This window comes from Urocitellus parryii, chromosome 3 (assembly GCF_045843805.1).
Source record: "Urocitellus parryii isolate mUroPar1 chromosome 3, mUroPar1.hap1, whole genome shotgun sequence".
NCBI lineage: Eukaryota > Metazoa > Chordata > Mammalia > Rodentia > Sciuridae > Urocitellus > Urocitellus parryii.
The window spans coordinates 170194708-170215979 of NC_135533.1; the positions used below are offsets into that span (position 1 = coordinate 170194708).

The following is a 21272-nucleotide window of genomic DNA, read 5'->3' on the forward strand; positions in this document are numbered from 1 at the left end:
TCAGCACCACATAATAATAGATAAATAAAATAAAGGCATTGTGTCAAACTACAATAGTTAGGAAAAAAAAAAAAAGGACAGTTTTCCCTAAATTAAATGAGAGGCTCTAAAATAAACTAGCAATTGAGTTTTTTTAACTTAAGCAGCTGCTGAGAGATTGTGCCCCTCATAAATAAATGATCTCCTCCAAATAATACTTGAAACACATGTAAATCACTGCCTTTGGAATCATTAGCTTGTATTAAAAGAAGTGGAGGGCTGGGGCTGTAGCTCAGTGGCAGAGTGCCTGCCTTGCACTTGTGAGCCACTGGGTTTGATCCTCAGCACACATAAAAATAAATAAAATAAAGGCATGCTGTCTAACTATAAAAATTTTAAAAAAAAAAGAAGTGGAATGCCTGCATCATTAACAATTAGATTCTAGAAGAAAATTAAAATGGGGAAAAAAACATTTTAAACAATTGTACCTTTGGCGAAGGAGGTTTATTTTCATCATCAGAAAATGAAAAAGTGCGAAGTTCTCTTTTTCTCCTTTGTCTGTCTGGGGGCAGTGAAGTGGATATCTCACTTTGGGTGGGAGAAGAGGAGCATGATTTTTTTTCGGACATTTCTGACTCTTCCTGCAGCTCATCCTGCTGCTCAGATGTACTATCCTCACTTAGGGATTCATCATCCCCTTCATCTGCATCATCCTCATCTTCACCCCCACTTCCCTAGAGGAAAAAGAGACAAGTCTCATTGAAATTCAGGACAAACCAGTTCCTGGACCACAAAACCATCTTCTATTGGCTACAGATCTGAATTAGAACTACCTGCAGATATTCTTTCTGTGTTCGAATTATAAAGCAGTGGCTGCTAGAGATGATGGGTACATTACAGATATCGTACCTGGGGTGAGCCCACTGGGGTATTATCAACAGATGCAGAGGAACGTTTCTTCTTATGAACAAAAACATTTTTCCTTCTCTTTCTCCTCTTACTGGCTTTTTTCAGGGCACAAGCTAAGTTACTATGCCCACCAGGGGGCCTTCCAATTCTTTTATTTTTCTTCTTTCCATAATAGTGTGCTAAATGTGGATGATAAAGAAAAATAAAAGTTGCTTTATTATTGCTATGCACCTTAAAACCACAAGAGAGTTTATTAACATAGCAGAAAACAGGTATAGTATATTTGACTGAGGCTTAAATTCCATATAGTGGAATAAGGAGATAAGTATTTGATATAATTAATACTGACAGGTGAATAAACCTGAATAATCCTCCACATATCAAGATATAGAACATCTTCATTAACCCAGTCATTCCCTCCCAGAGCAACCACTATTCTAATTTCCATGATGACAGATTATTTTTATATCTCTATGGAACCATACAGTAGGTAGTTTTTTAAATATGTGGCTTCTTTTACACAGGATAATGTTTTCGAGTTTCATCTGTTATCATGTATACAAATTTATTCCATTTTGTTTGTGAATAGCATTCCATTGTAGAAATGTACCAGTTTATCTACTTTCTTATTGATGGGTACTTGGGCTGTATTTGGGTTATGAATATAATTTCTTTACAACGAACATTCGTGTACAAGGCTTTTAATGCACATGTTTTCATTGCTTTTTATAAACACCTAAAAATATAGTTGCTGAATCATAGAGAGGACATATCATTAACTTTTTAAAAAATTATTTATTTTTTAGTTGGACACAATACCTTTATTTTATTTATTTTTATGTGGTGCTGAGGATCAAACCCAGGGCCTTTCATGTGCTAGGTGAGCATTCTACTACTGAGCCACAACCCCAGCCACATATATCATTACTTTTAAAGAAGCTACTAGCTTTCCAAAATGGATGTGTAATTTTACATTCCCACCTGCAAAGTATGGGAGATTTAGGTTTTCTACACTTTGCCAACCAGTAGTAGTATTGTCAGTCTTTCATTTCAGTCAATGTAGTGAGTGTATAGTAAGTTCTCACTTTAGTTTCTATTGTTTGTTTTTGTCTTTTAAAAGCTACTTTTATTAGCCGGGTAGCAAACACCTGTAATCTTAGCTACTCAGCAGGTTGAGGCAGGAGGATTGTATCTTTAATGCCAACCTGAGCAATTTAGTACAACTGTCTCAAAATAATATTTTAAAAGTGTTGGGGATATAGCTCTGTGGTAGAGCACTTGCCTAGCACACAAGAAACCCTGGGTACAATCCCGAGTACTACTAAATAAATAAATAAACAAAATATATTTTTGTTGTTAATTGACACACAATGATTGCACATATTTGTGAGGTACAGTATTTTAATGCATGTGTACAATAAGTAATGATCAGATCAGGATAAATGGCATAATTATCACCTTGAAGATATATTGTTTGTTATAAACATTCAAAATCCTCTCTACTAGCTATTTTGAAATACACAATTAGGTTTTGTCAACCATAGTTATGCTATTGTGCTATAAAACATTATAAGTTATTGCTCCTATCAAACTGCATCCCTATGCCCATTAGTCATCCTCTTTCTATTCCCCTTTGCCACACCCTTATTCAGATTCTGGTGATCCCTATTCTAGTCTCTATTTATATGAGATCAGCTTTTTAGCTTCTAAATATAATTGAGAACATGCAATATTTGTCTTTCTGTGCATGATTTATTTCCTTTATAATATCTTCCAGTTCCATCCATGTTACTACAAATCTCACTGTAGTTTTAATTTGCAAATTTCCCTGATGACTGATGATATTGTACACTTTTTCATGTGATTATTGGACATTTGTATATCTTCTTTCTTGAAATACATATGCAAATCTTTCATTTGTAGTTTTAAACTGTTTTATTTCATTTTAAATTTTACTTAAAAAATTTTTTTTTTGGTTCTGTGGACTGCATGCAGGGTCCTCACTCATGTGCTAGATAAGCACCTACCTCTGAACTACATCCGCAGCCCTTTTTGTTCCTAAATATTTTACTGAGATATAATTCACCTAACATAAAATTCAACAGTTTAAAGTGTATATAATTCAGTGATTTTAGTATAAATATGTTGTGCAATCATTACCACTTTATAATTCCAAAACATTTTATTTTCTTTTTCCCTCTTTCTCACCTTCCCCTGGGGGTGAAACTCTCATAACATACAAATGACTATTTAAAAGTGTATAATTCAGCTAGCCGCATTGGCACACATCTGTAATCCTGGCTACTTGTGAGGCTAAGGAAGGATGATCTCAAGATCTTAGCCTTAGCATTTAGCAAGACTCTGTCTCAAAAAAAGAAAAAAAAAAAAAAAAAGGAGCTAGGAGAGTAGCTTAGTGCTAGCCCCTGGCTTCTATTCCCAGTAACAGAGGGGGAAAAAAACCTCCACAATTCAGAGGTATGAAGTATATTCAAAATGTCAAGCAGCTACTGGATGTGTCATTTTAAAATTCCCCTTTTTGTTATTAAGTTGTGGGATTTAATATATTCTGAAGAGAAGTTCTTTGCTGGATATGCATGTTACTTTTAAGTATTTTTTTAGTTGTAGATGGACACAATATCTTTATTTATTTTTATGTGGTGCTGATGATCCAACCCAGTGCCTCACATGTGCAAAGCAGGCACTCTACCACTGAGCCACAACCCCAGCCCCTTTTCTTTTTTTAAAATAGTATTATTGCTGGGTGTGGTGGCACATGCTTGTAATCTCAGTGGCTTGGGAGGCTGAGGCAGGAGGATCACAAGTTTAAAGCCAGCTGCAGCAACTCAGTGGGCCCTAAGCAACTTAACGAGAACCTGTCTCAAAATTAAAAAATAAAAAAAAGGCTGGAGACATGGTTCAGTGGTTAAAAGCACCTGGGTTCAATCCCTGGTACTTGCCCGCCCCCCCCCAAAAAAAGTACTGAAGAGCAAAATTTGGGGATGGGGGGTACCGGGGATTAAACTCAGGGGCACTCAACCACAGAGCCACATCCCCGGCCCTACTTTGTATTTATTTAGAGACAGGGTCTCACTGAGTTGCTTAGCACCTTGCTGCTGCTGAGGCTGGCTTTGAACTTGCAATCCTCCTGTCTCAGCCTCCTAAACCACTGGGATTACAGGCGTGCACCATTGCACTTGGCTTGAAGAGTAGGAGTTTTTAATTTTGGTAATATTTAACTTATTAATTTTTTCCTTTATGTTAGTGTATTTCTGAGTCCTCTCTAGGAAATCTTTGAGTCCCCCCAAATCTTTCCAACTTGAATATATTCTCCTTGTTTTCTTCTTTACAGTTATAGCTTTTACATTAGGTCTATAATAGATCTTAAAAATTAACTTTTATATGAGTTATGAGGTAGGAGTTAAAGAGTTGTTTTTTTGTTTTTCCTATTTGTATATCCAGTTGTATTAGTCCCATTTGTTGAAAAGAATCTCCTTTCTCTATTAAATTCCTTGGTCACCCTTGTTGAAAATCATTTGACCATATAAATTTGGCTTTATTTCTGGACCCTATACTCTATCCCATTGTTTTATTTCACTACTCTTTTTTTTAATATTTATTTTTTAGGTGTAGATGGACACAACACAATGCCTTTATTTTATGTGGTGCTCTTTTGATTACTATAGCTTTATGATTTAAAAATAGAGAAAGTGAAAAGTCCTTCAACTTTATTCTTTTCATTTAAATTTTAGAATACATAGACTATGTATTTCATTTTTTAATTATCTATCTCTGGGTTATGTATTAAGGCAATATCAAAACATAATTGGGACTGGGGTTGTAGCCCAGTGGTAGAGTGCTTGTCTCACACATTGGAGGCACTGGGTTTGATCCTCAGCATCACATAAAAATAAAATGAAGGTATTGTGTCCATCCACAAAAAATATTTTAAAAAATATATAATGGAACTTTCTACACAAATGAATTCTTTTTAAAGGTTAAAGTTCATTCATTATCATTACGAATTAGGCAAAAATTACAGACGCTCCTAAAATCTAGGCTAGTTTCAACTGTATCATTATGAAAGATATATTCAGACAAAAAGCATAATAAAATTCACAAATCTTCAAAGGCCCAAAGTGTTATATGTGCATTTATCTGAATAGTATTTTTCATCTAGCTCCTAATAGCTGTAATTTTCCAAACTCTGATACAATAGACTAAAATAATCTATACCCTTACAGAGTTTACAATCCAATATATACAAACAGAAACTAGAAAGTTAGACTCTTACGTGATTTTTTAATTCAAACATTGATTAGAAAGCTTGCCATGCAAGGTCTAAGCCTTGGATCAGCACCATCAGTCACCTCAGGGAGCTTGCTAGAAAGCAGACATTCAGGCTCATAGACCCACACATCTAATAAACCAGAATCCATTTTAACAAGATCCTCAGGTGATCTGCATGTGCCATAAAGTTTAAGAGGCACACAGCCCTAAAAGAAATCTTTTCAAATTTAACACAGTAAACTCCTCATCTGTGTTAATTCTCCCAAGTGACAGAGGGCTTGTGGGATTTAAAGAAAAGCAGGATCAGAATTTTAGCTTTGGGTAACAATGTCTTAATGAGGCTCCCACCTGAAATTTCATCCTACATGACCCCATCTCAGTTTCATAAAGGAGAAAAGATAAGCACAGAGAGGAAACAGGTGTCAGCATACTTCAAAGTGAGACTACAACTTCCTCCTCTCCTGCTATTTATGCCTCTGCAACCGCTGGGCCTACTTCGCTGCTCTTCACAGACACTGAGAAAGCTCCTGCCTCAAGCCTGTGCCCTCAATACCCTTTCTACCAAGATGTCTGCACAGCTATGTTCTTGTTTCCTTCAGGTGTTCCCTGTCAGAAGACTTTCTTGATCACCTGTATATACAGCACCCCAGGCCTAGCCTTCCCCACTCCTCTACTGTACTTGCTCACCTTGCTTTATTCCCTACCTCTTGTATGTAACTCTCTATAGCTGTTCGCTTATTATCTATCCCAAATTACATGAAAACTCAGGACAAGAATTTTGTTTTATTAATATATGCCAATGCTCACACAGTAGGCACACAATAAACACCTGAAAATCATATAAATGAATGTCCTATCCTATTTAATGCAACATCTAATTTATACATGTGCCACATGGAAGTTGGCAAACTAGAACCTATGGCCTATTTTGGTATGGTCCTTCAGCTAAAAATGTAATCTTACATTTTTAAAAAGGGTTCTTTAAAATGAAAATACAACAGAATAAAAACAATATGTAAGAGAGACCACATGACCCATAGCATAGAATATTTACTATCTTGTCCTTTACAGAAAATGTTTGTGTACTCATGTTATATATAAGTATGTCTGCAAAAATTAAAAATTCCAATATATAAAGTATGGTCAGTTGCTATAATTAATATATTTGAAAAACATGACTTACTGTATTTGGTCTTTGTAAGTACAGAGCAGTTCTCAGAACATGTATCCAGAACCATCCGTGGACCAAAGAGGTTAGGACAGCATTCCAGTTTAATACAGGTTTGCCGGCAGAATTCAGTTACCCGATCTGCTGTTTTTACTATTTCAACAGTAGCCCGATAACTTTTTCCCTTATATCTACCATTGGAAGAAATCAGATGACAGATTTATTTAGCCAGTGATTATACAAAGAAAAACCAAGCATACTAAATAGATGAACAATATTTTTTTGTTCTTAGAATATTCTGAGTCCTACCGAGTTTGAGGTCTCTGAAAACAACATTAGACTTAAATCTAGTAAGATGTGACAACTAAAAGCTGAGTTATTTAAATGAACAAATTTTTAATATTTTATTTTTTAGTTGCAGTTGGACACAATACCTTTATTTTACTTATTTATTTTTATGTGGTGCTGAGGATGGAACCCAGGGCCTTGCACGTGCTAGGTAAGCACCCCACCACTGAGCCATAACCCCAGACCTGTGAAGATTTTCAAATAGTAATCTCACTAATTAGTATAAACACAAAAGTGATGTTTCCTTAAGTGTTTCTTTATTGGTGGGTAGTGATCCTCAGAAGGTGGTTCAAGGATAGTATGACTTGCCAACTGTCATCCATGCACGGTCAGAAAGTAAGAGTCAACTGGAAGATTTTATGTCTCTTGAATCTAATAGGAAATTGTTCTTGCAATTTTGTGTCTTAAATTTTATATTTCTTATAATTCATTTTTATCATATTTTGTAAATGTTTTGATCCATGACAGAATGGAATCTAAAAAAAGAAAATCAGCTTGGTTCTTCACCACAAATAAAAGATAAAGCAACACTACCCTAGAAAACATAAGCATCTGACATAATCCACATAAGAACTGATTCCGTGACTTGTTAAAAACAAGAATAGAGAGCAGAGGAATCTACTCACTTGGCTTTTAGGACTTCTCCACATCCATGCCACACAGAGTCTTTGTCCAATTGGAGCTCCCGAAGGACACGACTGGGTTTATAGGCTGCATTTATAAGTAAAGTGAGGACCTGAACTCGGTTTTAAAGCAGAAAGAAATATGGGTAGGGAAGGAGAAAAACAGATCATTAGCACCACGGCACTCTTGCTATCCCATAGATTGTTAAGACAATTGTTTAGAGATTGTTTAGAGATTAATTCTAGTCACATTAATTAAGATTAACAAAATAGTAAAACCAAACATATGATAGTTGCCCAAAGTTGCAAATAAAGAATAACTGTCCTCTTAAACATTCAAAATGCTATGGTCATGAAAACACAGGCACCATAAATTTTAAAGTACTCTAGCACATGCTTCTAAAATGTTTTCCCAGTTGTAGCACACACAGAAGATTACATTTGTTTGGGACAGTAAAAACTATCGATAGCTGAGCCTTATGGAGACTTGAGGAGTCTGGCCCAGAAGCTCTGGCTTCCCCAGATCCTGCAAGTTGCTACCCTGAAGGCTGAAAAGTTTGATAGATCCTCAAATCTGTTATCCACAGAATAGCACAATGGCTGAGAGGCACTGCAAGTCCAACAGATGAATAGCTTTTTCATGAATAGCTTGGTCCTTGGTTAATATCACATAGTCTCCAAGTCATAGACTTATTAGTTCACATCACACAGTTCTCATGTGGTGTCTGACAGAACACCCCTCCATGCTGACAAAAGTAGAAGAATTACTGCCATGTGAAGAATTACTTAGATGAATGTTTTGGGGGGAGTAGAAATAATTATGTGCTCAATATGCTGTCCAGTACTTAACTTTATCTATGGTCAACCAAAGTCCAAAAATATTAAATGGAAAATTCCAGAAATAAAAGTTTTTAAGTTTTTAAATTGCACTATTCTTCCTGGGATATGAATCACCCCTTTGTCCATAGTATCCATCTGTATACACTACACATCTGTTAGTCACTTAGCAGCTGTGCCAGTTATTAGATCAACTATTGAGGTATCACAGAGCTTATGTTCAAGTAACCCTTTAAGTAGCCTAATGCCATATCACAATGCCTACATCATTCCCTTGTCTCATCTTGTAGGCACTGTATAAGCTCAGATCATTACAATTAGAAAAGTAAATACAGCACAGTAAGATATCTTGAGAGATTCCACATTCATATAACTTTTATTATGGTATATTGTTATAGTTGTCCTATTATTCATTATTGTTGTTAATCTCTTATTGTGTCTTATAAACTAAAACTTTATCATAGGTACTGATTTGAATGTGTTCTACCAAAATTTATGTGTTGAAAGCTTGGTCCCCAGAATGATAGATGTGGAAAGTGATGAGGTGATGGGAACTTATAGAGGTAGAGCCTATTGGAGATACACAGGCCATTTGGGGACATGCCTTTGGAAGGATTGTGGGACCCTCGTTTCTCTCTGGCTTCCTGTTTGGTACTGTGATCTCTTTCTCACACAAGCATTCCTGCCACGTAATATCACGAACATCAGCAAAGAAGAACATCACGAGAGGCTGATCTGGAGCCACCTGATCTTGGAATTTCAGGCTCCAAAAAAAATGAGCCAAATAAACCTCTCTTTCCTTATAAGTAGCTTGGTTATTCCATTATAGTAACAAAAACAAAACAAAACCCAACTAATACAATAGGTATGTATATAAGGGAAAAAACACAACATATAAAAGGTTTGGTATTATCCATGTTTTCAGGCATTCACTAAGGTCTTGGAATACATACCACATGGATAAAGGATGGGGAATACTGTTTATGAGAAAAGTTAGTAACTTTTTATAAAATCAAGAGTTCTCAGTTCTATGAAATATGGCTCCTGTATGAATGAGCCCTAGGAGACTCCTTATATTTCCAAGTTCTTCTTCTCTAAGCTAGAATCTTACCTCTCTGAGGACCAGAACACAGTTTCCAGGTCCTACACATTGAGGCAGCTCAGCAATTCTTCCTTTGTTAAGATATGGCCCTGAGAAGCAACGGTGGTTGAAGTATATCTTTGGACAGCAATATTTTCCATTAATCATAACTGAGAAATGAAGTAAAACAAATATTAAGAACAGTCATTCTCTATCCCATGTTTCCAATGCTGAATTACCAGGGGCACAGGGGTGGGAACCAAGCAAATAAACCATTAGGTTAGTTTGGAGATTATGTGTTTTCTTTTTCTATGATTCTTTTCCTTTTCCCTTTTTCCCTTCCCTATCTCTGTCTCTGAAGTTGTGGGGATCAAACCCAGGGCCTCATGCATTCTAAGGAAGCACTCTACCAATGAGTTACATATTTTGAAGCTTAATATAGTGTTTGAGAATTCTCTTGAAATAATTTATATTTAGAAAGCTTATACTTACCTTATACTAGCCTTACAGAGGTTATCACTCTACTGAAATCAAACAAATGTCCTGAATTACATGCTCATTAACTCCTGGATTGAATGTAACACTATTCTAGAGCCCTTTACTTCTAACAATAAAGAAGAAAATGTACTTCATGAACCAATGATGATTCCTGACAATCAACAGTTTTAGTTCTTCAAATACCAACTATTTGATAATCTATTCAGGAATATTTCTAGGAATTGACACTGCGTATTATCCAGAACTAAAGTTTGTCTTCTAAAATCCACCAAACAAATAATCTGGCAGATCTGATACTGTGTGAATTCTCCCATCTCTGGGATTTCTCAGAGGGCTGAAAGTGTGCTGTGCCAACATCTCTGGGTTCCTTTTGTGTGCAGTGGGTGCAACAAGGCTTTGACACCAAATTCAAATATTTTCTGAATAAATAATGTTCTTAAATGCAATGTTTTTTTTAATAATTCCTCACAGCAACTGACAATTCAGCTACTGATTGTAGAAAATTTAAAAAGACATTAAACATCTTCATTTGATATGCAGCAGAAACTCCTTTGATGGATACTGCTCTTTTATCCACCATTAAGAAAAGCAGGTGTGTGTACAATGTCCACTATTGACAGGACTTACATTCATAATGTTCTCTCTTTAATTAAGAATGCAGTCCTGGGGCTGCAGTTGTAGCTCAGTGGTAGAGTGTTTGCTTACTTAGCATGTGTGAGGCACTGGGTTCAATACTCAGCACCACACAAAAATAAACAAATAAAATAAAGGTATTTATTGTGTTCATCTACAACTAAAAAAATTAAAAAAAAAAAAAGAATGTGGTTTTAGCATGGTGGTTACCTGTCAGCATCCACTTTTCTATCTGAACTCTGCCATCTGGATGCTCTTAGCAGAATTAAGGTAGTCATGCCTCTAAGGAATATTGGCAGTTTATAGCTCTCAGTTACAAGTCTGTTCTATAGTTGCCCTGATCTGGGGACTGCCCTCAGTAGGAAAGAGCCATCTCATCCAAGGTCCCATTCCTTTTGAGGTAGAGAGAGCTGAAGTCTACTTCTAATAACAAGTAATGAGTGGCCACAAAGCCTGAATTATGGACAACTATGTGCTTTAGATCAGTTCTAAGGCTCCTTGTGGGAGGATAAGAAACTTCTATTGCAACTACCTTGCGCTTCAACTTCTCTCTGTATGCAAACTTGCTTCCTTCACTCCTTCCAGAAGTTGTTACCAAAGCACTCCCAGTCAGACTCCTGCATGCAAATATCAGAGTCTCATACTGTTTCCCAGGGAACCTGAACTATGACAAAACCTAAACCAAGATGACTTGGCTGTGGTCACATATAAGATATTAATGTCTTAGTTCTGTAATTGCAGTAGGCATCAAAATGGCCAGCAATGCAAAAAAATAAGTAGTCGACATAGTCCCAATCTTCTGTGTATAAATGATGTAATAAAAAGTTAATGGGTAGAAGAGACAAATGTACAGGTTTTGAACTTGGGAAACAGTTAAGTTCCACTTCTCAGCCTTCCACTCATATGCAATGTGAGCTCTCTTGAGCTCTGGTTTCCTTTCTAGAGCACCTGAATACCCAATCTGTGCTAGAATATACATAATCATGATGCTAAGCATTACACAGCCAGGACAGGAGTAGTCAAGAATAGTTCCAGAAAGACCCTGGACAAAATATAAACTTCTACCAAGGATCCTTATATCCCTTATCAGGCATTGCCTCTGATACAATCAAATAAGCCAGTGCTTTATTCTTTAACTGTAAAATTTACATATAAAGAGTTAACCACCTCTCAAGCAAAGCTTAAGAAAGAACAATGCCTGGATAGCCTCAGGTTCTTTATCCCAAGTCGGGAATGGTAACATCAACCCCCAGAGTCTTTGGCACCCAACTGGTAATCAGTGAAGAACACCTATAATTAGAAATGGGTAGAAATATCTGCCTACAGGTGATTATAAAACTAAATACATCTTAGACAGTTATAACTAGGGTCTCAATTAGGAGGCTCCTCTATGAAGCCACATTCTTTAAATCAAATGTAAGATACAGTCCATGAAAAGAAATTAAAGGTCCTCTTCGCTATAAGATATAAATGCTTATCATACCTGAGTCTGTGGAGTTTGACTCCTGACTCTTCAGACCCTCGTGGATAGTCCTAGAGGATGGTACTCTAGGTTAGGAAAACACAGCAAATAGTGAGATCAACCTTAAGATCAGCTAAGGCTAAGCATGAGGGTTAGTTTCCTTCAAATTTAAGACAGCAAATGTGGCAGTCAGCATAAAGTCCTTCTTTCATCATAATTTTATTTAACAACAGCAATTGCTTTTCAAATTGTGTGCAAGATTTAATGAGTCAACAGTCTGTGTTGTAAAACTGCTTATTCAGATGAATTTTACTTTCATTCATGTTTTCAAGAAATTATGAAATTTCTTGTGGGATTCCTAAACCACAAGTAAACTATTAATTTTTCAGCAGTCACAGAACAGAAATATTTCTTATGTCAATTTCAAAATTTTTAAAAATTATTTTATTAGAGAAAAAACACAGAAACTCATTCTGTATGTAGCAATCCCTAAAACAGGCTAATTTACCTTTTTAGAATGATTCCTGGCTAAAGCTGTGGACTGGTCTTGACAACTAAGCTGAGGAAAAATCCAAAGCCAGTACTGTCACTGTTATCTTACTTCTGTATCTGAAATTCTTCCCAATTCTATTGTCAGTTTGTTTTTTTTTTTGGGGGGGGGGGACTGGAGGTTGAACCACTTTAACATTGACTATATCTCCATCCCTTTCTATTTTTTATTTTGCTAAGCTGCTTAGGCTGGCCTTGACTTGAGATCCTCCTGCCTCAGCATCCCAAGACACTGGAATTGTGCCAGTTTTATTAACCATACAGACACAAAGGCGTTTATAAATTAATTATAAATTAGATGGCTAATAGAATTTTCTATAGAAGACATTGTATCCCTCCTGCCAAATTCCTATGTCAAAGTCTTAATCCTTACTATATTTGGAGGTCAGGCTTTGGGGATTAATTAAAATTAAATGAGGTCTTAAGAGTAGAGCCATAATCTGATAGTATTGGTGGCCTTATAAGAAGAGGTGGGAGAGAGAGTAAGGGAATATAAAGAATGAATGAATTTCTTCACCAAATGAGGACACCACCAGATGGTAGACATCAGCAAGCCAGGAAGAGGAACCAAATTGGCTGGCACACTGATCCTGGACTTTCCAACTTCCAAAAACAGGAGAAAACAAATTTCTGAGGTTTAAGTCATTCAGTCTGTGGCACTGTGTTTGAGAAACTTAAGCAGACTAATAGAGAATGCAAAATCTGTTGTTTAAAAACATAAATATAAACACAGAAAACTTTGCACTTTTAAGATTTGAAGCCACCACCAAATAATTGCTTCTCAAAAGCTGTATGTAAAGATGCTACAAAGAGTTTCCTGGTAGGCACAAAGCCACTCTTCCAAGTATGTCTTTTTTTTTTTTTTTTTTTTTTAAAGAGTTGTTGTCTTCTACTTCAAGTCACTGTGACAGCCAGCCACAGGTGGCACACGCCTATAATCCCAGTGGCTTGGGAGGCTGAGGCAGGAGGATGGTGAATTCAAAGCCAGCCTCAGCAACAGTGAGGCCCTAACTACTCAGTGAGACTCTGTCTCAAAATAAAATATAAATATAAAAAGAGGGCTGGGGATGTGGCTCAATGGTTAAGCACCCCTGGGTTCAATCCCCAATAGCAAAAAAAAAAAAAAAAAAAGACACTATAACAAATAATTTCCTGACTACAATTTTTACTTTTCCTTCACAAATACTAGAATGGGGACTGTTATTTCCTTTCTTTTATTCAAATACAAAATATATATATATACTATAAGCAGAAATATAAAAACTATTTAATTTGTATAAAAACGATCCAATTAAAAGACTATGTTTCCATCCAAGAAACAAACATGAGATGACATACTTTTAGTTATTTCTGTATTCTACATTTCAAACTTAACTATTCAGACATTCTACTACATTACTTACTGTTTTTCTGGTTGAACCACTGCAATTTTCCTCTGTTTATGTACTATAAGAAAGGGGGTGGAGAGTCAAGAAAAATAAGACAAAAGAAAGTTATATATGTGTTGTTTATATTAACATATTTAAAATGGTAGCTACCTGCTACTTTATATAAGTTCTTATGTATTTGAATATCTAAATAAGGCACATTATTTTGGGTAGGAGTCTTTATACAAGGAGCAAAAATTGATATTTTCAAGGGTCCCTGGGTTAATCAATTCCTAGGAATATTTTCCAAGCAAAACTAGATATTCATGAGAAACTGGTTTGACAAAAGTACAAATCAGACCATTCAATGGGGGAAGGCATAGTTTTTAAAATATGGTGCCGGGAAAAGTGAATTCTCTTATCTTACATTGTATATAAAACTGAACTTAAAATTGATCAATGATCTAAATGTAAGAGATAAAGCTATAAAACTCTTAATAAAAAAATGAAAAAAACTTCATGACTTGGTATTTGTCAATTATTTCTTAAATATGACACCAAAATTAGAGGCAATAAAAGTACAAAACACTAAAATTTGACTAAATTTTGTGCATAAAAGAGAATAAAATCTTATGCACATCAAGAAAGTGAAAAAGAAACCCATGAAAAATATTTCCAAGTCATGTATCTAATAAAGGATTAATATCTCTAACATGCAAAGAGCTCTGACAAGTCAATGAAGGATAAATATCCCAATTTAAAAATAGGTGAAGGACTTGAGTAGATATTTTTCCAGAGACAATATACTAATGTCCAATAAGCATATAAGAAGAGCTCAACATCACTAATCATTAGGGAAATGCAAATCAAAATCATAATTTCACACCCACTAAGATGGCTATCAAAAAATGAACAAAGGAGTTGGGCATGGTGGAGCATGCCTGAAATCCCAGCAGCTCAGAAGGCTGAGGCAAAAGGGTCATGAGTTCAAAGTCAGTCTCAGCAATTTAGTGAGGCCCTAAGCAACTCAGCAAGACCCTGACTCTAAATAAAATATAAAAAGGCTGGGGATGTGGCTCAGTGGTTAAGCACCCCTGGGTTCAACCCCTAGCACCAAAAAAAAGAAAAGAAAAGAAGCACTGGGGAGAGGTACAGCAACTGGACCTCATGTGTTGCTGGTAGAGGTGTAAAATGCAGCAGCTGCTTTGGAAAACCGTTTGGCATTTCCTCAAATCGTGAAAACATAGAGTTACCATATGACTCACCATTTCCACTCATCAGAATGTACCCAAGAGAAATTAAGACACAAATCTTTACATAAAACTTGTACACTGAAGTTCATAGCAGCATTGTTCATAATAGTAAAAAAATGGAAACAACCCAAATGTTCATCAACTGAGGAATGGATAAACAAAATGTGGCATATCCATACAATGGAATATTATTCAGTTATATAAAGGAATAAAGTACTAACAGACACTAATTCACATGGGTGAATTCTGAATACATGCTAAGGAGATAGTCACAAAAGAGCACATATTATATGATTCTATTAATAGTAACTGTTCAACATAAGTAAATCAATGGAGACAGAAAGTAGATTAGTAGTTCTCTGGGAAGGGGTTGGAATGGGATTTCTTTTGGAGATGAAAAATATGTTCTCAAATCAACTATGAAGGTAATAGCACAACTCTGTGAATATACTAAAACCAAGGAATTATAAACTTCAAAAGAGCAAATTTCATGGTATACTAATTATATCTCAAAACTGTTTTTAAAAGAGGGGAGGATAGGGAGCTGAGGTTGTGGCTCAGCGGTAGTGTGCTCGCCTTACACATGCAAGACCCTGGGTTCAATCCTAAGCACCACATAAAAATAAATAAGTGAAATAAAGGTATTGTGTCTAACTACAACTAAAAAATAAAGATTTTTTTAAAAAAGAGAGAAGGGAGATAGAATATTACATATAAGATTAGGTTACACTGTAATCTCAGTTACTGAGGGGGCTGAAGTAGAAGGATTGCAAGTTCAAGGCCAGCCTCAGCAACTCAGCAAGAACTTGTCTCAAAATAAAAAATAAAAAGAATTGGGAGGTGGCTGGGGTTGTGGCTCAGTGGTAGAGTGCAAGACTTGTGCGTGTGAAGCACTGGGTTCAATCCCCAGCACCACATAAAAATAAATAAAGGTATTGTGTTCATCTACAACTAAAAAAAAATTTAAAAGGGGGGGGGGCTGGTGTTGTGGCTCAGCGGTACAGCACTCGCCTAGCACATGAGAAGCCCCAGGTTCGATCCTCAGCACCACATAAAAATAAATAAATAAAAATAAAGGTATTGTGTCCAAATACAACTAAAAAAATAAATACATAAAAAGAGAACTGGGGATGTAGCTCCATGGTAAAGCATCCCTGGGTTCAATCCCCAGTTATTCTCCTGCCCGCCAAAAAAAAAAAAGAAATCAAGATTAAGTTGCAAAAAGACTCTAGCTTTCATCTTATTCGACTTCTCTTGCTTTTTCTCACTTCCTTACTCTGATGGAATCCAGTTATCTTGCCATTAACTGCCCTATGGAAAGATCCATGTGCCAAAGAACTAAGGGAAGCCTCCAGTCAATAGCCAGCAAAGAGCTCAGGCTCTCAATCCAATAGCCCACGGAAATTACTTTTTGTTATTATGGTCTGAATATCCTGCAAATTCATACTGACACATAATCACCAACATGTTGGCATTAGGAAGGGGGGCGGTCTTTAAAAGTAATTAGATCAGGGGCTGGTCAGCAGAGTGCTTGCCTCACATGCACAAGGCCCTGGGTTCAATATCCAGCACCACCAAAAAAAGTAATTAGATCATGCTGGGCACAGTGGCCCATGCCTGTAATCCCAGCAGCTCTGGAGGCTGAGGCAGAAGGATCGGTGGTTCAAAGCCAGCCTCAGAAAAAGTGAGACGCTAAGCAACTCAGTGAGACCCTGTCCTTAAATAAAATACAAAATAGAGTTTGGGATGTGACTCAGTGGTTGAGTGCCCCCGAGTCCAATTCCTGGTACTCTCTCCCCACAAAAAAGAGGCCACAGGGAATTAATTAGTAGTCTTCTTTAGCATGTGAGGACACAGCAAGAAGGTGTTATCTATTAACCAGGAAACAGGCCCTCACCAGACACTGAATCCATTGATACACTGTTCTTGAATTTCCCAGCCTCTGATGATGTGTAATTTATAAATTTCTCAGTCTATGATATTTTGTTATAGCAGCCAGAATGGACAACAACACTTGCCAATAATCATCTGAGTAAACTTGGGGGCAGATTCTTCCCACATTAAGACTTAAGATAGGGGCTGGGGATGTGGCTCAAGCGGTAGCGCGCTCGCCTGGCATGCGTGCGGCCCGGGTTCGATTCTCAGCACCACATACAAACAAAGATGTTGTGTCTGCCAATAACTAAAAAATAAAATATTAAAATTCTCTCTCTCTCTTTCTCTCTCTTCCTCTCTCACTCTCTCTTAAAAAAAAAAAAAAAAAAAAAGACTTAAGATATCTCTGGCCCTTCCTGAAACCTTCACTGAAGCTTTGGAGAAATATACATCCAAGAGAACCCACCTAAGTTACACCCAGATGCCCAACCCACAGACACTATAAGATAATGTTTGTTGCAATAAAAAATTTCCTATGTAGAAATAGATAACCAGTTTTTCTCTAAAATGTCCCTATTCATCCTAATAGGTAAAAGTCATACAACAGATCACTTAACAATCAACCCTCTTGCCCAGAAAAGATACCTCGTGCCCGGCGAGGAGTGCTGAGGGGGTGGCCATTGGTCTCACACCAGCCCAAAGGAAATATATCCATGGATTCCACACTCACAATACATTCAGGTATAGGCTTCTTAGAACCTGTTTAGATTAAACAAAATAATTTTGTTTAGATCATTAAATAGCCTACTTCATAAACTACTTTCTAAACACCATTCTACTGTTACAGAAACAAACACAAGTCTCTCGAGCAAGGATATTTTTCATAGTTTACCTTTTTCATGAATGATAACATTATGGAAAAAAGTGAACTGTGCCCTATATGTATAAGTTTTATGGACCAAAATGGATAATGAATATACAAGGTGACCTTAGTGAAGAAACAACAAATAAGCAACTAGAACTACCACTGGTATCATTCACATAGCTAACAATTCTCCCCCCACCCAATTCCTTGAAATAATTAGAAACCAAAAGGGAAAGTGACAATTCTACTCATGAGAACATTAGTTCAGGTACTCTGGGAATAAGCCAGAAAGTACAACAGTAAATTCCAATCAGGAAATTATTTGGCAAGTTGCTCAGCAAGTTGCATGAAAGTCTACATTTAATACTGTCCTTAATGCCTGCATTAGATGCCAATTCCATAAATCACAAATAGTAGGTACCTTCTCAAAATATGACTATTTGGCAATAGGATAAAGAAAAAGAAACCCAAGCCACACACAGTAACTACAGCACTGAGCACTCACACAGCCTTATAACCACAAACCTCCCCCATCACTGAATACTACACTGAATAAAATACATAATTTCTATTTCATATGCCTTTTGATACTGTTTGTCTGGGGCAACCAAAATACTCTCTCTTCAATAAACTGTGTTTGCTGTTCATGCTCATTTATTTTACTCACATCAAAATATATACTATTTGACTTAACCTTCAAGAAAACAGGGACTTCATAACAAAGGTTTTATGCACATTCATTGCCTAAAAATTGAAAACTAAGGACAGGAAAATAAATTTTTAGTTCAGAGTGGTGCAATTCAAACAGAAGTCTCTAAATAAGGTCACTATTTAACTAGTCCAATAAGTGAAACAAGCCACACTACCAAAATAAATAGGAAGAGCAAAGGAGTGCTGGCACTTACCCTCCAGCTGGAGCCACAGGTAGGAGCCTCTCACAGCAGTAATGGTGGCAATGCATACTTCTTCAGGAAGAAGAGGGTTCACTGCCTCAAGCTTCATGTTCTCCTTAAACTCATGCTCAGAAATTGACTATAAAAGGAATGAATCAAATTCACTTACTAGATTTGAATCAAATTCACTTACTAGATTAACGCTCAATATTAATTTCTTTTTCTTTTTTTATTGTTTTTTAAAGATTCAAAGGGAAAATATCTGCCTTTCTTGGTGTTATAGGCAGTGAGGTCTTTAGGTCAGAGATTTGTGCATATTGTAGCATAGATGATGACCCTGTTCAAATTGTACAGCCTCTTTTTGACTCCATTTCCTCATCTGTCAGATGACTTTGAAAACACTTCTCTCTCACTGGATTATTAGAAAGATCAATGAAATAAGACCTGGTGTCTCAAACCAAGTGATTCTCAACTGTTCATTCACTTCCCCTCCCTCAGAGGGCTCTACTATACTAAAAACTTCCTGGTTCATATTTGTATGTATACCAGAAAAGTAAGTCAGTTTAATTAAAAAAAAAAAAAACTTACAAATAAGGGGGAAGAGTCATTTAAAACAGGTTTTAAAAATTTGCAGCTTCTGGGTCAAAATGGATAACTAAACATCTGCATTTGATTATTTTCCTTTCTGATAAGTCACTAAAAGTTTTTTTTTTTAAGATACAAACCTATCAAAATGGATATAAGAGAAGATTAAATTGTTTTCAATATTAGAAGTCTCAATTTTATAATAAAATGATATTTAGTGTTTTGATAAATTCTAAAAAAATTTAGTGTCTTGATAAATTCTAAAAATTCTTTTTGAAGCACATGTATTTTGATATAAAATTTTTTAAAAATTCAGAAAAAATATATGCACACATTTTTTCATTTCAGAAACTAAAGGTAAAATATATATTTATAAAGCAGAAATCGCTTAGATAATCTGATACAAACCTTTTCTGGATAGGATAAGGCAGTATTTTCAGTGTAACCTTCAAATTACACTTAAAACTTAACATCTGTTGCAAAAAGTGATTTCTAGAAGGACCCATTAAGTTTATTTTGTGGTATATACATCATTTTTACCTAAGCCACTTAGCCACGGTAGACTTTTTTATCCTGCTAGCTGCAAAGGGATCCTGGGCATGACTCATGAATTGGGATTTGAGATATCACGCTATTATTGCAGTTTCCCAGAGTAAACCTTAAATTTAGGACTTAGCAATCAACTTACTTTTTATTAAAAGTGACAAAAATAAATTGGTGAGTGCAGTGCTTTCTTTTATGTTGGTTATGCATTTTAAGTTTTTCTTTTTATTATTAAAGCTTTATAGTGTATATAGCAGTTGGATTCATCTTGACAATCTCATACATCATGGAATTCAGTTTCAGTTCATGATCCTCCCCTCTTTCCTCTTGTCCTCCCTTCCTTCCCCTATTCTCCTTCCTCTACTAGACTAGATTTCCTTATAATTGTTGATTTATTTATATCTGATTGGTTCTTTTTACTTATGCATAAGTTGAAATTTCCTGCAGTATGTTTATATATACACATAACATGATTTTTAAAGAATTCATTCTTAGGCCTCCTCTTACCTGTTCTTCCACTTTGCCTCTCCTTTTTCTACATTACCACTCTTCCCTTTATTATATCCTACCCTACCCTTCCCCTTTCCTTTATTTTATTCAACATCCACATATGAAAGAAAACAGTTGACCTTTGAGTTTCTAAGTCTGGCTCATTTCACTTGACTTGATATTCTCCATTTCCATCCATTTGCCAGCAAATGCCACAATTTCATTCTTTTTATGGCTGAGTAGAACTACATTGTATATATACAATAATCTCACCTCAATCCATTCATCTATTGATGGGCATCTGGACTGATTCCACAATTTAGCTATTATGAATTGTGCTGCTATAAACATTAAAGTGACTGTAACACTACAGTATGCCAACTTTAGATCTTTGGGAAAATACCAAGGAGTGGGACAGCTGGTCATATTGTGGTACCATCACTAGTTTTTTGAGGAATCTCCATACTTCTCTCCAGAGTGGTTGTAGTAGCCTGTAGTCCCATCAACATACAAGTGTACCTTTTTCTCCACAAACCTTGCTAATATTTATTATTGTTTCCTGATCATTGCCATTCTGATGGGGTAAGATGAAATCTTAGTGTAATTTAGATTTGCATTTTCCTGATTGCTAGAGATACTAAATATTTTTTCATATAGTTGTTGGCCATCTTTGTTCCTTCTTTTGAGAAGTTTCTGTTTATTTATTTTGCCCATTTGACTGGGTTGTTTTTTGGTATTAAGCTTTTTGAATTCTTTATATATTCTGGATATTAATACCTTATTGGAGGCATAGTTGGGTCAAGATTTTCTCCCATTCTGTAGGCTCCCTCTTCATGCTCTTATTTGTTTCCATTGCTGTGCAGAAGCTTTTTAGTTTGAAAGCATCTCACTTATTGATTCTTGGCTTTATTTCTTATGCTTTGGAGGTCTTGTTAAGAAAGTCAGTACCAGCACTTAAATGATGGAGGGTTTACTCTATTTTCTTCTAGCAGTTGCAAAGATTCTGGTCTAATTTTGAAGTCTTCAAT

General features: G+C 36.0%; 1 protein-coding gene across 1 annotated transcript in view; it reads right to left on the bottom strand.

The window, feature by feature from the left end:
* The window catches only part of Sfmbt1 (Scm like with four mbt domains 1), a 139973-nt gene that overhangs the window by 7707 nt on the left and 110994 nt on the right, over window positions 1–21272 (bottom strand). Inside the window, exons 11-19 of the mRNA XM_026388573.2 lie at window positions 18640–18766; window positions 17515–17628; window positions 13778–13820; window positions 11847–11911; window positions 9263–9402; window positions 7318–7427; window positions 6359–6534; window positions 889–1067; window positions 468–713 (exon numbers count right to left, since the gene is read on the bottom strand). Coding sequence (XP_026244358.1) covers window positions 468–713; window positions 889–1067; window positions 6359–6534; window positions 7318–7427; window positions 9263–9402; window positions 11847–11911; window positions 13778–13820; window positions 17515–17628; window positions 18640–18766 — 1200 coding nt within the window. The remainder of the gene's footprint in view (window positions 1–467; window positions 714–888; window positions 1068–6358; window positions 6535–7317; window positions 7428–9262; window positions 9403–11846; window positions 11912–13777; window positions 13821–17514; window positions 17629–18639; window positions 18767–21272) is intronic.